This window comes from Mobula hypostoma, chromosome X1 (genome assembly GCF_963921235.1).
Source record: "Mobula hypostoma chromosome X1, sMobHyp1.1, whole genome shotgun sequence".
NCBI classification, from domain to species: domain Eukaryota; kingdom Metazoa; phylum Chordata; class Chondrichthyes; order Myliobatiformes; family Myliobatidae; genus Mobula; species Mobula hypostoma.
The window spans coordinates 46461990-46476733 of record NC_086128.1 but is presented as its reverse complement, the minus strand read 5'-3'; the positions used below and the strand labels follow the sequence as shown (position 1 = coordinate 46476733).

Below are 14744 nucleotides of genomic sequence, written 5' to 3'. Positions count from 1 at the left end.
AATCTTAGGATACAGATCCCAGCAGTGCACCCACCCCCATGAAAAGAAATGAACATGCAGAGTCCAATCTAACAGGGTTCACAGCATTTCACCTTCCTTCATAAATGTACAATTTTTGCTGAAGCAAGGAGATGGAGATCTCATTGGTTCTAAAGAGAACCAATGTTGAACTTGCTCCACACCCTGACCCACCTTCTTCTTAACACCAGCCTCCCAAATTATGAGTATCCTATTTGAATAGAACTAAAGAAATTTTAAGCATAGATCGCAAAATTCTTGGGGGAGAAACTAAACTAAATGAATGGAAAAAAAAAATCTCAAAATGGTGACATCAAGTCATTAGCAAAATAAAGGATTTAAGGAACATAAAGAAGCAGTTCCCTAATCAATCTGTCAACAGTAGGATACTCAAATAAAAAATGTAACTGCATATTAAAGCACCATTCACCAAACACCCAGCACTACAACATACTTAATTTCTCTCCACCCACTGTCACCACCCAAAGAAAGTTCATTGCTTTGCCATTTCCTTTGCAGAGGTACAGTACAGGAACTTAAGCAGCAGTTAGCTTCAACAATTGGGAAGAAAAATTAAAAATACACCAGGGACAATGTACTGAGTTCTTCTAGTCACAAACTTACCTGGAAATATGGCGCAAGTTAAAAGTAAGCATTACTAGGCAAGAGAAAGCTCCTTAAACACTTCAAGTAGTAGCATAAAGCAGCATTAAATGTCACTGCAAAATTTTAGAAAACCTACAAAATCAGTCGAAGAAAAAAAAATGTAGTGGGGGGGGGGTGAAGAGAGAGAAGAAAAGCAGCAAAACATTACCAGAAAGGCATAATGTTATTCACTATCCTCTGAGGGGGAGAAAATAAATATATTGAAGACAGGTTGGGGGCATTTCATTGCTGTGATCTTCAACTGCCAGGTACAGGGACAGAATATGAAAAATTATACTTTGATTTTATGATATTGATGATTTATCAGATAACTACCAGACATTTAAATTGATCAAAAATGGTTCATTTGGGCAGCCTTAATTTCCAGGTGATCCGATGCAAAGAACCCAATTAGGTTTCATTCTCCAGCACCCTTCTCAATAGAAATATTGAAATTTTTATTTTCTTCATTTGCAAATAAACAGGAAATCAAAATGCTAGTTAGGCACTCAAATATCTAAATAACCAAAGGCAAGACATAATGAAGTATCATGTTCAGAAATCATGCATAATAGACCCCCACAATAAAGTAGAAAATCCAAGAAAAAATGTTTCAATGTTCCTAAATGAAAAGCAAACTAGTCTTTTGCAAATCAACCATAGAATCTTGAAACAGATAGGATACCACAATGGTGGATCTGTTCCACCATTTACCTCAATCTTTATTCGGGATATCATATAATAAAATTCATCCTAGAATGGGGTCAGAGACCCAAAGGTTCTTCAGTATAGTATACAAATTTCTTCGGTTAATTCAAGACTTTTTTTTACATTAGGTAATCTACTTATCTGATAGCCGCATTCTGGTGATTTTACTGATAACAGCTGTGCATTTGTTGGACACGAACATATTGAACAGCGAAGTTCAGCACAAACATCTAGAGAACAGCTTCAAACTAGTCACAAAGGCAACTTAAAATATTAACACATTTTAAATACATTGTCATTAGACTTTTCAGATCCCATCTTCACGATACATCAGTGGTAAATTTGACATTTTGTTATCTGGTTTCTACAGCCAAGTAATTGCGCACAAAATGGAAATAGCATTAACAGCAATACAAAAATCATTCCCATTTGACATCTGCCCACTAGAATGCCAACTATATATCTCCAATGAATTTTTGGAATATTGCTGGAAAACTATTCATTCCAGCAATATTCCAAAATCCATTTAGATTCAATTTAACCCTTTGAAAGTTACCCTCCCCGCTCCACAACCCACAGAGAAAAAAATAAATCCGATCTAGTATTTCAAGATCAGGAACCAGATTGTACACTATCAAGTGAACTGTTCTTGAATTTAGAACAGAAAGCAATGCTAAACTTCACTTCCTATAGAAGCATTTCAAATCCACATTTGATTATGTTGTGTTTTTTTTTTAAAAAGTCATCATACATTCAGATATTGCTTAAAGACTAGCCAAAAGATGCATTTAAGACATTAGCCATTATGTCTTTTTATTAAAATACCTGTGTAGCTTTCTCATTCTCCAATGATATAGAATGCACATCTGCATCACGAGGCCATTGTCCTACCAGGTAAGGTCCAATTATGGTGTCAAGAGAGGAGGTGCGGCGTATGCAAGATAGTGTCTTCTGAGGTTTGGGCTTTTCAATAGCTAAAAGGGGAAAAGAAAAAAGAAACATTTCCATCAAAATAACAGAACAATCATTACACAAAAGGAAGTCATTCAACAATTATACTCTAGCTCCTTGAAGAGCAACTATTCAGTCTCATTCCCCCACAATTATTTCACCCCCCCCGCCCCAAGTGCCTGTACAATGCAATTCCATTTTGACAGGCTTGATTATTTTTATTGTCCAGGTTGTTTCCAGCATCACACCCACACAAATCTGCCACCACCCACCCCTTTTGCCCATCACTTCAGATTTGCAGACCCTGATTCTGAGCCATTCATTCATGGGAAACCCCAATAAATAGTTATTCCAAATAAACATCTCCTTCCACTTTATGGTCATACAACCACCAATCCTTCATAGCTGCATTACGTTTTAAAAACGCTATGTGGATGACTATACAATGGATATATGAATGGTCAGTTTATTCCACAACTCAGGCTTTAAGTCAACATCATAGGCAAAGTCCATGTACAACTTACTCCAGTAGATTTTAGACAGCCCCAATTCCCGTGGAAAAGGTAATAATACAAAAGCACCCAAAATTCAAAGGAATGCAGAATATTACAGGTAGATAGCAAAGTAATCTTGAGAGATGCAGAATGAAGTCAAACATTTACTTTGCAGCAAGTTGTGGTGAATCCAGAAATTAAACAAAGGCTTGTGTTCAAAGTCAATTTCCACGGTACAACAAAAATTCTTCACTTTAAAAATCTAGTTATTTAGCAAGACTAAGAAAAATAGCTCATTATTAATATACTCCACATATTAGCATTTACACTCAGTGGCCACTTTATTAGGCACCCCGCTCCTAATGCAAATATCTAATCAACCAATCATCTGATAGCAATGCAAAGCATGCAGGCATGGTCAAGAGGTTCACTTGTTCAGACCAAACATGTGAATGGGGAAGAAATGTGATTTAAGTGACTGTGGAATGATTACTGGTGCCAGACAGGGCAGTTTAAATAACTTAGAAACTGCTGATTTTCTGTTGTGCGCGAAAATACCAGTCTTGAGTTTATAAGGAAAGATACAAAAAAAAAAATCCAGTGACTGGCAGTTCTGTGGGCAAAAACACCTGTAACTGAGAGGTCAGAGGAGAATGGCCAGACTGGTTCATGCTGACAGAAAGGTAACAGCAACTCAACCATGCATTACAACAGTGGTGTGTAGAAGAGCATCTCTGAACACAACCTGTCAAACCTTGAAGTGGATGGGCTACAGCAGCAGAAAACCACAAACATACATTCCTTGTAGGACTGTTATTTCCTTCTTTGTCTGAAAAGTATTTTTGAACAATGACTGCAACAGTGCAAGGTGCATTTCAGCAGCAGCGACACCCTTATTCTTCTCCTTTTCTCAAGCTCCATCTGATTTGGCCCACAGACAGCTACACCCATCTAAAAAGTTTTCACTAGCATGAAGTTTTAACCCGTTTCTGCACACATCCTCTTTCAATTCTGTTCTTTCCACGCTCTTTCCATGCCAGGTGTTCACAGCATAACAGCAAATACCCTGAACAAGTGTATCAAAAAGATGCCAAGTCTGTAAATACAAAGACGCTCAAATGACTGCCACATTAAAGATTACTGACCAAAAACTATTTCTCACACCACACATGCTGCCTTTTCAATTGAATTTCTCCAGTGAGTTTTTTTTATAAATAAAAAAAAAGTGGTATTTAGACTTTTTTCCATAGGCTCCAATTTAGTCACTTTCACTGGTTATTTCAGGATTAGTGGTGCCATGTCATAACCACTTGCAATCCAGTCACCAAAACCCCCACCCATTAATAATTTAGGTACCCATTCAAAATATGATCTCAGAAGTTGGCTTCAAGTTACCACAGGGACTTGCTTCTAAAAAGGCATTTCCAAGTTTCTGTTTAAATATGATTCCAATGCCATAACTGAAGCCTACATTATGGCATCTCCCCCCCCACCCCGCCCCCAGCATTTACAAATTGTATTTACAACTAATTCACAATTATTTTCAGATTGAAAAATTACTGATAGAATACCAAACACGAATATTTCACTCCATATCAAAAAACTGCACTTTGATGGGGAATTTATTTATTTAAAAAAAATCATCCCAAGTAGACAAGTTGCTACATAAAAAGTATTTTTCCTCCAGATAAGATTCAATCAGCTAATCAGCTAGAATTTGCTGCAACTCAAGTAATTTGACTATGTGCCAGAATGATAAATGACATCAACCCTACCTTGGAAGAATATGGAGGACTACTGAATATACTTGTATCTAAAAAGTTTAGTGGCAAAACCCAATGGCAGAAAGTGGGTATGGACGTGTACTTGCAATTTCAAAATAGTTGAGTGGTACCACAAACTTGTGCTTCAGCTGAGAAACATTAAAAGGAACAATTCCACTACTGTTAATAAAGACTAAGCTTTCATCAAATGGACCCAATATGTGAAGTTCCAATTAATTCATATTTTTTTGGGCCCGCTGTGGAGACATTCTAATTCTGATGCAAAATTTGTAGAGTCACAGAAACTTTCAGCCCAGAGTCCACATCAACCTTCAAGCAATCATTGACACGAATCCTTCTTTCTGTCTCCCAAAATACCAACAACTCTCCTGACAGCACTGCTCACCTACATGCTGGGGGCATTTCGTAGCAATCAATTAAGTTACAAATCCACACATCTTTGTTATTTCCACAGATTAAATAACCAAGCAGCTAATGTACAAAAAACAAACTGTACAAATACAAAAAATAATTAGTAATAAATATTGAGAACATGAGATGAAGAGTCCATAAGCTGTGGGAACAGTTCAGTGATTGAGCAAGTGAAGTTGAATGAATTTATCCCATATGGTTCATGTTCCTGAACATGGTAGTGGAGTCCTAAGGCTCCTGTACCTTCTTCCTCACAACAGTAGCAAGACAGCATACACACTAAACACATTTACCCACCCTAGATCCATACTCTTCTGTACCTTAACCATTGAAGTGCCTGTTAAGTACCACCTCCTCTGACAGCATATTTTTGATATCAACTACTAAAAATTTCTCCTCGATCCCCTTTAAGATACCCCCTTTTAACCTCAAATATTCCATCCACCAAAAGCAGAATTTCCCGGTGGACAACCATTTTAATTCCCATCTCCGTTCCCATTCTGACATGTTACGCCATGATGAGGCCATTCTCAGGGGGGAGAAGCAACATCTTATAATCCATCCAGGTAGCCTCCAACCTGATGGCAAACAGATTTCTTCTGATAATCCCCCCACCCCCCCGCCTACTGCCCACCCTGGCCTCTTCTCACCCGCCTGTCAATTCCCCCAGTGCCCCTCCTCCTTTCCCTTCTCCCATGGTCTAACTGTCCTCTCCAATTCCTTTTCCTGCCCTTTACTTTTACCACCCATCTAGCTTCACTTATCACCTTCTAGCTTGTCCTCCTTCCCCTGCCCCCACCTTTTTGTTCCAGCATCTTCCCCCTTTCCAGCCCAAAACATCAATTGTTTATACATTTCCATGGATGCTGCCTGACCTACTGAGTTTCTCCAGCATTTTGTGTTGCACCTTAAGCCTGTTCTCTCCTGTTTTCTGATACCCCCACCATTGGAAGGCAAAGTATCTTCTCCATCAAGCTACATAAAATTATACACTTAAATCAGGTCACCCCTCAGCCTCCTGACCCAATCTACCAATTTTTCCCCAATAACTAAAATCCTCTAATCCTGGTCCATCTCTTCTGCACTCTCCAGCACAAGATCGCTCCTGTAGCACGGTAACCAGAACCATGAAGTATTCCAAGTGTGGTCTAATTAGTGTTTCATAAAGTTGCAGAGCATCTCAACTTATTCATTGGCATGACCCATAAAGCCAAACGTATCATCCTATTTTACATGTGGCCACTTTGCTGGAACTATAAATTTGAACTCTCAACAGCCCCCTCTATTCAACATTCCTTAGTGCTCTACTTTTTACAACTTTTAGTCCTACTTAGAAACATAGAAAATAGGTGCAGGAGTAGGCCATTCGGCCCTTCGAGCCTGCACCGCCATTTATTATGATCATGGCTGATCATCCAACTCAGAACCCCGCCCCAGCCTTCCCTCCATACCCCCTGACCCCTGTAGCCACAAGGGCCATATCTAACTCCCTCTTAAACATAGCCAATGAACTGGCCTCAACAGTTTGCTGTGGCAGAGAATTCCACAGATTCACCACTCTCTGTGTGAAGAAGTTTTTCCTAATCTCGGTCCTAAAAGGCTTCCCCTCTATCCTCAAACTGTGACTTCTACTTGGATTTTTAAAATGCATTGCCAGGATTAAATTCATCTGCCAACAGATGGCAAACATTCCATTTGATCCACTGTATGTCCTGTTCTCATCTCAAACAACTCTTGCTATCCTTAATAATTATCATCCACAAACTTAGGAATTGTATCCAATTTTCACATCCAACTTGTTAATATACATCACCAAGAACCACTGTACCAAATCATCCTTCAGTCATAACTCTGCCTCCTTCCAGATTTTTGGATCCCATGTGCTTTAACCTACTGGACCAGCTCACTGTGTCAAATGCCTTACTGAAGTCCACACGCACACCTCCCACCACCTTGTCTTCAATGTCCTTCGTTACCTCTTCAAAAGTGGTTAAATTAGTGTGGCAGGATTTCCACCACACAAAACCATGCTGACTATCCTGGAATACAAATGTGAACTCCAACATCCCCTTATTCACCACCATTCCTTAGTGTTCTACTCATGCCCTGCCCTTCCAAATGTACACAAATTTATCCTTTGGGATTTCCCTCAATAACTTCCTCTACCATTGCAGCAAGACTCACCAAGCCCGCACTTACTGCTACTTAAATAAAAGAACACTGCTATCCTCCAGTCTTTTAACACCTCACCTGTGACAAGCTAAGCACAGCCCTATCAAGGCCACAGTTATGTCCTCTATTCTCATAAAACCAGTGATAGGTCTCATTTGATCTTGGGAGATTTAACACCTTTTATGTCCCATAACATCCAATATCTCCTTAATAGTGACCTCTTCCCGATTATCCATGTACCCCTTCCGGAACTCACCATCTTCCCTGCCTGTCTTGATTAACATGGATGAAAAGAATTAATTAGCACCACACTTCCATGGTACACATTGTTTACTTTTCAATTCCTAATGGGACCCAGTCTTTTCCTGATTTTATGTCTTAGGATACTCCTTAATCTTGGGCCAAGAATGTTTCTGCTTCATTTTGCACTCCTAATTTCTTTGTTTTCTTCTACATCCTCTATTAAAGACTCACTTGACTCATACCTGCCACGCTTTCTTGCTCCGCTCCCCCCAAATCAAAATTTCAGTCAATTAAACTAAAAAGTAGTCACAATTGGTAAAAAGAAAAGTAGCAAAAATCACTGACAGATGTGTGTATGCATTACTTTCAAAATGGAGGGAAAGAGATGGACATTGTTTCACGTTGCTATCCAGCATCAGAAATGAGTTTGCAGCGATTAGACAGCTGATATAAATCTTTTCAATAGGAACTGTTGGTAACTAATGAATTGCTGGAAGAAATGTATTGTATGCCCTCCATTTTAGTATATTCACAATTTAAAACAAGATCACTTACCTGCAAAAGAAAATGCACAAAAATATCGTATCAGCTGATGAAACATTAAAATGACAAGTTGACAAAGTTATGAATTCCTAACAAGCCTTCTCTTTGGGAATGTAGCAATGAGGAGAAGAGGGGACCTTTGTGTTCTTTCACTTCTAAATTCTTTGCTTATCTATTTGGAACCGTTCCTTCAACCTCCACAGCTAATTCCTTCTCTCAGCCTCACTTTAAGCAGCATCAATCTCTATACTTGCAGCTTAAATGAGATTATATGACAACTAACTAGATAATTTTACCTTCAGATACATTTTGTGAAAAGCCTCATTTAAAAATAAATTTGTTATTTAGGCCAACTCTACAGAATACATTCAAGGCCAATTTTGTATTCCAGAATTATGAATAATATTGACTTGAGGTCTCATCTTACCCTTAAGAGAAATTATTAGCATAATTGTTGGCCATCCTAATTTTATTAAGTCATATTACAATAAACACAATAGGCAGACTATTTCATCTCCATAAAACCCAGCCCTTCAGCTTCTTAACAGCTGTGGCAAACATGCATGGGAACAAAGAACAAAGCATTATAACCAAATATTTAGTACGGTAAAACAAACTATAGTAGATGGTGGCCAAATTCATGAGGAAGGGTGGCACCCCTTGCATGGAACTGTGCTACTAAATGGAAACATCTGTGTGCCATTCACAACCCGAGCCTACCCATGTGCACCTCAGTGGTATGAGCCAATCTCCACCAAGAAACAAGTTGATGGTTAATCTCATATCCTGCAAGTAAGATTGTAACTAAGTGCTCAAATTAGTTACTTTGGCAAAAAATAAAGTATAGAAGTTGCAAGTTTCTATTCCGATAGCACTACTTTTCTGTTCATTAGATTTTGGATGTGAAACAAACCTGCAACAAAAAACGATTGGTTTCCTCTTTTTGCAGCATTGCAAGTAAAGATCATTTACCCACTGTCATTAGAATGTTTTGTAAACTGTACAGGGTTTTGTTTAAAGACTAATTATATCTATAAAGGTATTTGGAATGCAGACAATCAGAATTTATAAGCCACAAAACAGGAAAATCTGGTCATAGTACAGATATAGTGAGATTATTAAAGCTCCAAAACTGGAATGGATATCATTTAACCACACAAGTTATGTCATTCAATTACATAATCATTTAATATTCCAAGAGATACCATTGACTGCAAGGTCAGCTGGATCAACATGTACACCAGGGCTGTAGAAGCAAATCAGACTAGATATCTTTCAGTAAGTGACTCATTTAAAACAAAACACGCTCCAAAGCCTTTCCACCATCTACAAAACACAAATCAGTTGTGTGCTCAAGTATGCTCCACTTGTCATCCTGTTAAAAGAGCGAATACAAACCTCATCCAGGAAAAAGCAACTGTTTAATTGGTAACACCATACAGCATCGTTGGTGCTTATACCATCCAGCATATGCCTTGACTGCAGTGGTACCATCTACTAAATGCACTGCAATTCCTTGCCTTGGTCACTACAATGAAACCTTCACATGGATGGTTTCCATCAAAAAGGACATGGGAATACTACATTTCTCTGGTCATACATTTTGATTTGGAAGTGTATTCCACTCTGTTGCTGGGTCAAGATACCAAAACTCCTGACCTAACAACACCCTCACCAAAAAAGACCATACAGCTTAAAGCACTATCTCACCCCAATCTTCCAAAAGACCAATCAGCAATAGATAAGCAATATTAAGAATTGCCAGCAATGCCCAGATTGCTTTTAATGATAATCTAGTTAACCAAGTTAAAATAAATTGTTGATTTAGCCCATCAAGTTTATGCAGGCTCTGCGCAATTCCATCAACACCATTCACCACTTACTTTCTTTCTCATGCTTATCTCCAACTCTTCTGCCACCCATAGTTTTGGTAATTTAATAACCAGCACATCTTTAGGATAGAGAAACCACAGCATCTGGAGATTAACCCACAGGCACAGGAAGAACATGCAAATTCCAGTCAGATAGTGAGAGATGGAGAAATAGAATTAAGTTCACTTTAGCTGTAAAGTAACTGCAAATTTGAATCAAGTGTTTACAAGTTATATCCCACTCCAGAGACTGGAACACAAGTGTTATAGCCAATACTTCTCTGCTGCACTGAGGGAATACCAAGCTGAAATATCAGTTTTTGCCCAAAGTTAAACTGGCCACATCCTCTCCAATATTTTGCCTCTTTTAGGTAGGCATGTACAAAAAGTGAACCCCGTAGTATCATTTCGAAAGATGATCACTAGAGTTATGAAAACCTACAGCTGTGCACATCGAGTGATGCAAATGGTGAAATCCAGATTCTAATAGTTGGAAGCACATTACTTGTGCAACCTATTTACATCTCAAGTTATAATCTACTGATCAAAATTTTCAAATGCCATCTGAAATCATTTTCCAAAATACAAAAAAACTCATACCCATTTATCTGACACACAGTTTAATGAGCAAACAAGGTCCAAACCATTAAGGGAATAATATTTAGATTTTGCTCTGGTTAAATGAATTTCAAAAATGAAGCAGTGATAGTTGTATTATTTGTATTGGCAGATCTATTACTGCACAACACTGGATTGTAGGTTTAAAAACTTACTGTTGAGTATAATTTAATAAATATCATAGCCTCCAGAGCCACAAAATGTGCTATCAAAAGAGCAGCAGCTTTAAACAGTTGTTGCATAATAGCGCAAAATCTAACGTAAGATTACAATTTATTTCTGACATGAAATGAATTTCCCCTTTCTGGCTCTCTTCATCCATACTTCCAGTAGACTGCAGCCATAAGAGACGTTTAAATCTGAGATTCAAATGACAGCTTTACATATTATTAAATTAAAGATATCGATCAGACTTTTCATTACGAATATTAAGAGTCCGAAAAAGAAAATTCGCCAAAAAAGCGTGCAATTTGTTCCAGAACTTGCAGCTACTTCTGACAGCAGATTGCAATGCCAAGCTTTGTCATTAAGGGGAGTCTCTTCTGCGAAGATAGTGCACAAAAACATAAATGGAAAAATCAAACATCATGCAGGCAGAGATTTCTAAGCAAAAACTGCAATGTTTACAAAGAAAGGAAGAGGTGAAATTGGGAAGAAATAAATTAAGCTGTTGACCCAAGATGGTTATGCCGGGAAAAAAAATAACAAATTTAAACACCGTTAGCACAACTTATTGACGGTTTGAAACGGCTGGGTTAGTGCCTCTACGGCTCTACCGGAGCAGGGCTCGCACCGTTGTGCCTGGCAGCAGGTGCAGTACCTTTACTAACGGGAGAGGTGCAGCAGGAGGCAGAGTGACTGGCTTTCCTCTCGACGGACGGCACCGCTCTCCAAGCCATCTCTTGCTCGCCCGGCCCGGGGGCAATGCTAGTGGAAGTGGCCACGGTGTGAAAAGCGCTGCGGCTTGCCGGCGGAGATACAGACACGGAGGTGGCCGGAGCCGGCGGCGAGCACGAGGAGCCGACGGCCAGCCTGGAGCCGGCGACGGCGCTTGGAGCATTGTTGCTGGCAGCAGCTCGCAGCTGGAAGGGGACGGTGGCTCGAAGCGGCTGGGGGCGGCTGGAGGTCGGGGAGCCACTGGGCCGCACTCGCTGTGCCACTTGCGATGACATTGCCGATCGACCGAACTCGGGAGTGGGATTTAAAGAACAATAAATGGCGGCAGCAACCAGCTGCACAGACGAAACTCTGCTCCCCTCACTACTCCCCACTGCCTGATACTACAGTTCACATTCGCTCTAACTTTCCTTCAGCTACGGTAAGGCCGCCTCCACCAGCCCTTCACGCTCTCTCACTGGGCGCGCGTCCAACTTTCCTATTTCCTATTGGCTACCCTCCCCGCAGCTCGAAACCAGTATAGCCAATGACAAGAGGGTAGTGGCCCGTCTCTGGAACGGTGCCAAAGATTGCAAGCACCTATTGGCTGATTGACATGAGGTGGAACGTCTTTCATTTGCTCTACTGCTACTGGATGTGTCGACGCTGCTCCAGGCGGTTGTCGTCAAACTTTGGTTTTGATTGGATGAGCGTCACAAAATGCTCCATAGCAACGTTAATGAGTGAGGTCACAATCAAAATCAGTCACATGATTGTTTCTCAACGTGTTTTACTACCAACTTTGACGTCATCACCATAATAAAAATAATGAAAAATATTTTCTCTTGCTCAATGACTGAAATCATTGTTATTTGCTTATTGTAGTTCAAAAAGCCAATTTGCTATAAATTTGAATGCAGTTAGTGCATTTGTGTTTTTCTCCTTTACATTCATCTTAGCTGACATTAGCAAATAAATTGTTCTAATGCTGCCAAGGAGTACAGGTACAATAAATTGATGGTTAGGTCACTATTAGTACAGGGTATAAACCCAGTTGAAACGCTTTTCAGTCGCCACCTTTTGCTGTGTGGAAGTCCCAGGGTTCCCATCTTGTTTATCTGTTCTGCATTGCAAAAAAAATACACGGGTTGCAGGCCCTGTTTTCTGATAACCCTGGCCTTCAGAGCCATTTGGATCACGTCATTGTGAAGGTTTCTGACAAGAAATCTGTGAGACACGTAGCCTCCTTTTGCAGAAAATATCTAGTTCTGATGAAATATCACTCGCCTGATTTTGTTTCTCTTTCCTTAGATGCCTGGTCTGGTGAGTATATCCGAGATTTTTTTTATTTCAGATTTCCAGTATCTACAATATTTAGTTTTTACAGAATTTAGTAGCTAGTTAATGGAATAACATGTTCCAGTTATCATTAATGATAAAGGATGCATGTTCCCTATGATAAACAATTTGACTGACCTCGAAAATACTCGTTATCTTGGTAAAGAAGTGACCCCAAAAAGAGGTTAAGATTCATTGTGATGTTATAGAATAAAAGTGACATTTTTCAGGGAATAGCTCCGATGAACAATTGGTATAGGCTTAGAAAGGCAGCGTCCATTATTAAAGACCCCCAGCACCCAGGGCATGCCCTTTTCTCACTGTTACTGTCAAACAGGAGATACAGAAGCCTGAAGGCACACACTCAGTGATTCAGGAACAGCTTCTTCCTCTCTGCCATCCGATTCATAAATGGACATTGAAGCTTTAGACACTACCTCACTTTTTTTAGTATACAGTATTACTATTTTTGCACATTTTTAAATAATCAATTCAATATACATAATTGGTTTACTTGTTTATTTATTATTATGTTTTATTTTATTTTTTCTCTCTCTCTTTGCTAGATTATGCATTGCATTGAATTGCTGCTGCTAAATTAACAAATTTCACATTACACGATAATAAACCTGATTCTGATTCACCGAATTGCCATCAGGGAGACATTACAAATCCATCACCACCAGGACTTCATGTAATATCTGAAGCTTCTTTCCTGTTGCTATCCAGCTTCTCAACAAACTCACTCAGGTGTAATAAGCTAACCGTGCCTGCACAACATCTGTTACATAGTCCTTCCTGCTCTCCTTGTTCTGTTCTGTTGATAATTATTTAATCTGTTCATATTTATTTAAATTTGATTATTGACATTTGCACATGTGGCCATTCTGCTAATTGTTCATGGCTGTTTGTGCTATTGTCTTGTAAATTGTTGGTTTGCTATTGTGATTTGGGATTGTCCTGTGTTTTACACTGGGCACTGAACCACAATCAATTCTGGTATGTTTCACACACTGCCAATAAAGTGATTCTGATCCATATTGTGCTAATGTAATCCCTGGAACAGTCTTCACATCAGAAAACTTGGTCTGTCTCAAAAAGCTCATGGTAATTTAAAGGTAGCACAATTAAAGTAGTTGAGCTAAGATGAACAAGTTGCATGGCCCAAATATCTGGTACCTGATGACGGAGCTATTTTGCAGACAGATGATGCCTGCAGATGACACGCTCAAGGTCATTGGTTCAAAAGCTGCAAGGATAATTTGAGTCCAATCTTAATAGAACATTTATTCCAATTGATATACTGATTAGAACTCTATCCCTGTGACAATGAATTTGGTAGAGCTATACAGAATGGCACTCCAAAGCAACCAAAGAAAGGGAAAACTCAACTCTACAGTCAAATGAGAACCTTAAAGTTTGACCAAACTGAAGTTTTGTAGAGTGTTATCATTGGTATTATATAGGTTTTGGGGACAATGTGGATAGTTAGGGGGCCAGGTTAGGGGAAGTTAATGGGAGGCAGGGCAGGAGTTTGTGTTCAGAGTGCAGGTCAGAGCACTCCTTGGTCAAAGGCCAGCAATCCCTGTGATTGCTTTATTTCATCACTAGCTAGCATCCATACATAGCTCCTACCCAGAAGGTAAGTAGTTGATCATCTTACTTCCAAGTCTGTACTTGTTTTTCTCAAACAAAGTCCCGATATACATTTTACATTGTTCAGTCATCAAGATGAAGCCAAACTATATAACAAAGAACCATTACCTCCCTCTGGTATTCCTTCTCCTTTTCTTTCTTCCATGGCCTTCTGTTCTCTCCTGCCAGACTCCCCCTTCTCTAGCCCTGTATCTCTTTCACCAATCAACTTCCCAGTTCTTTACTTCATCCCTCCCCCTCCCAGTTTCACCTATCACCTTGTGGTTCTCCCTCCCCCCCATCTTTTCAATCTATTCCTCATCTTTTTTTTCTCTACTCCCACTGAATGGTCTCATCCAGAAATGTCGACTGTACTTCTTTTCCATAGGTGCTACCTGGCCTGCTAAGCTCCTCCAGCATTTTGTGTGTGTTGCTTG

The 14744-nt window shown here is 39.5% G+C and overlaps 1 protein-coding gene across 2 annotated transcripts in view; it reads right to left on the bottom strand.

Annotated features, from left to right (window-relative positions):
• LOC134340424 (glucocorticoid-induced transcript 1 protein-like) overlaps window positions 1-12139 on the bottom strand; it is a 46189-nt gene extending 34050 nt beyond the window's left edge. For both annotated transcript variants that reach the window (XM_063037641.1, XM_063037642.1), the window contains exons 1-2: window positions 11279-12139; window positions 2197-2345 (exon numbers count right to left, since the gene is read on the bottom strand). In XM_063037641.1, the coding sequence (XP_062893711.1) occupies window positions 2197-2345; window positions 11279-11630 (501 nt within the window). In that variant the 5' untranslated portion in view covers window positions 11631-12139. The remainder of the gene's footprint in view (window positions 1-2196; window positions 2346-11278) is intronic.
• Window positions 12140-14744: the final 2605 nt, after the last annotated feature.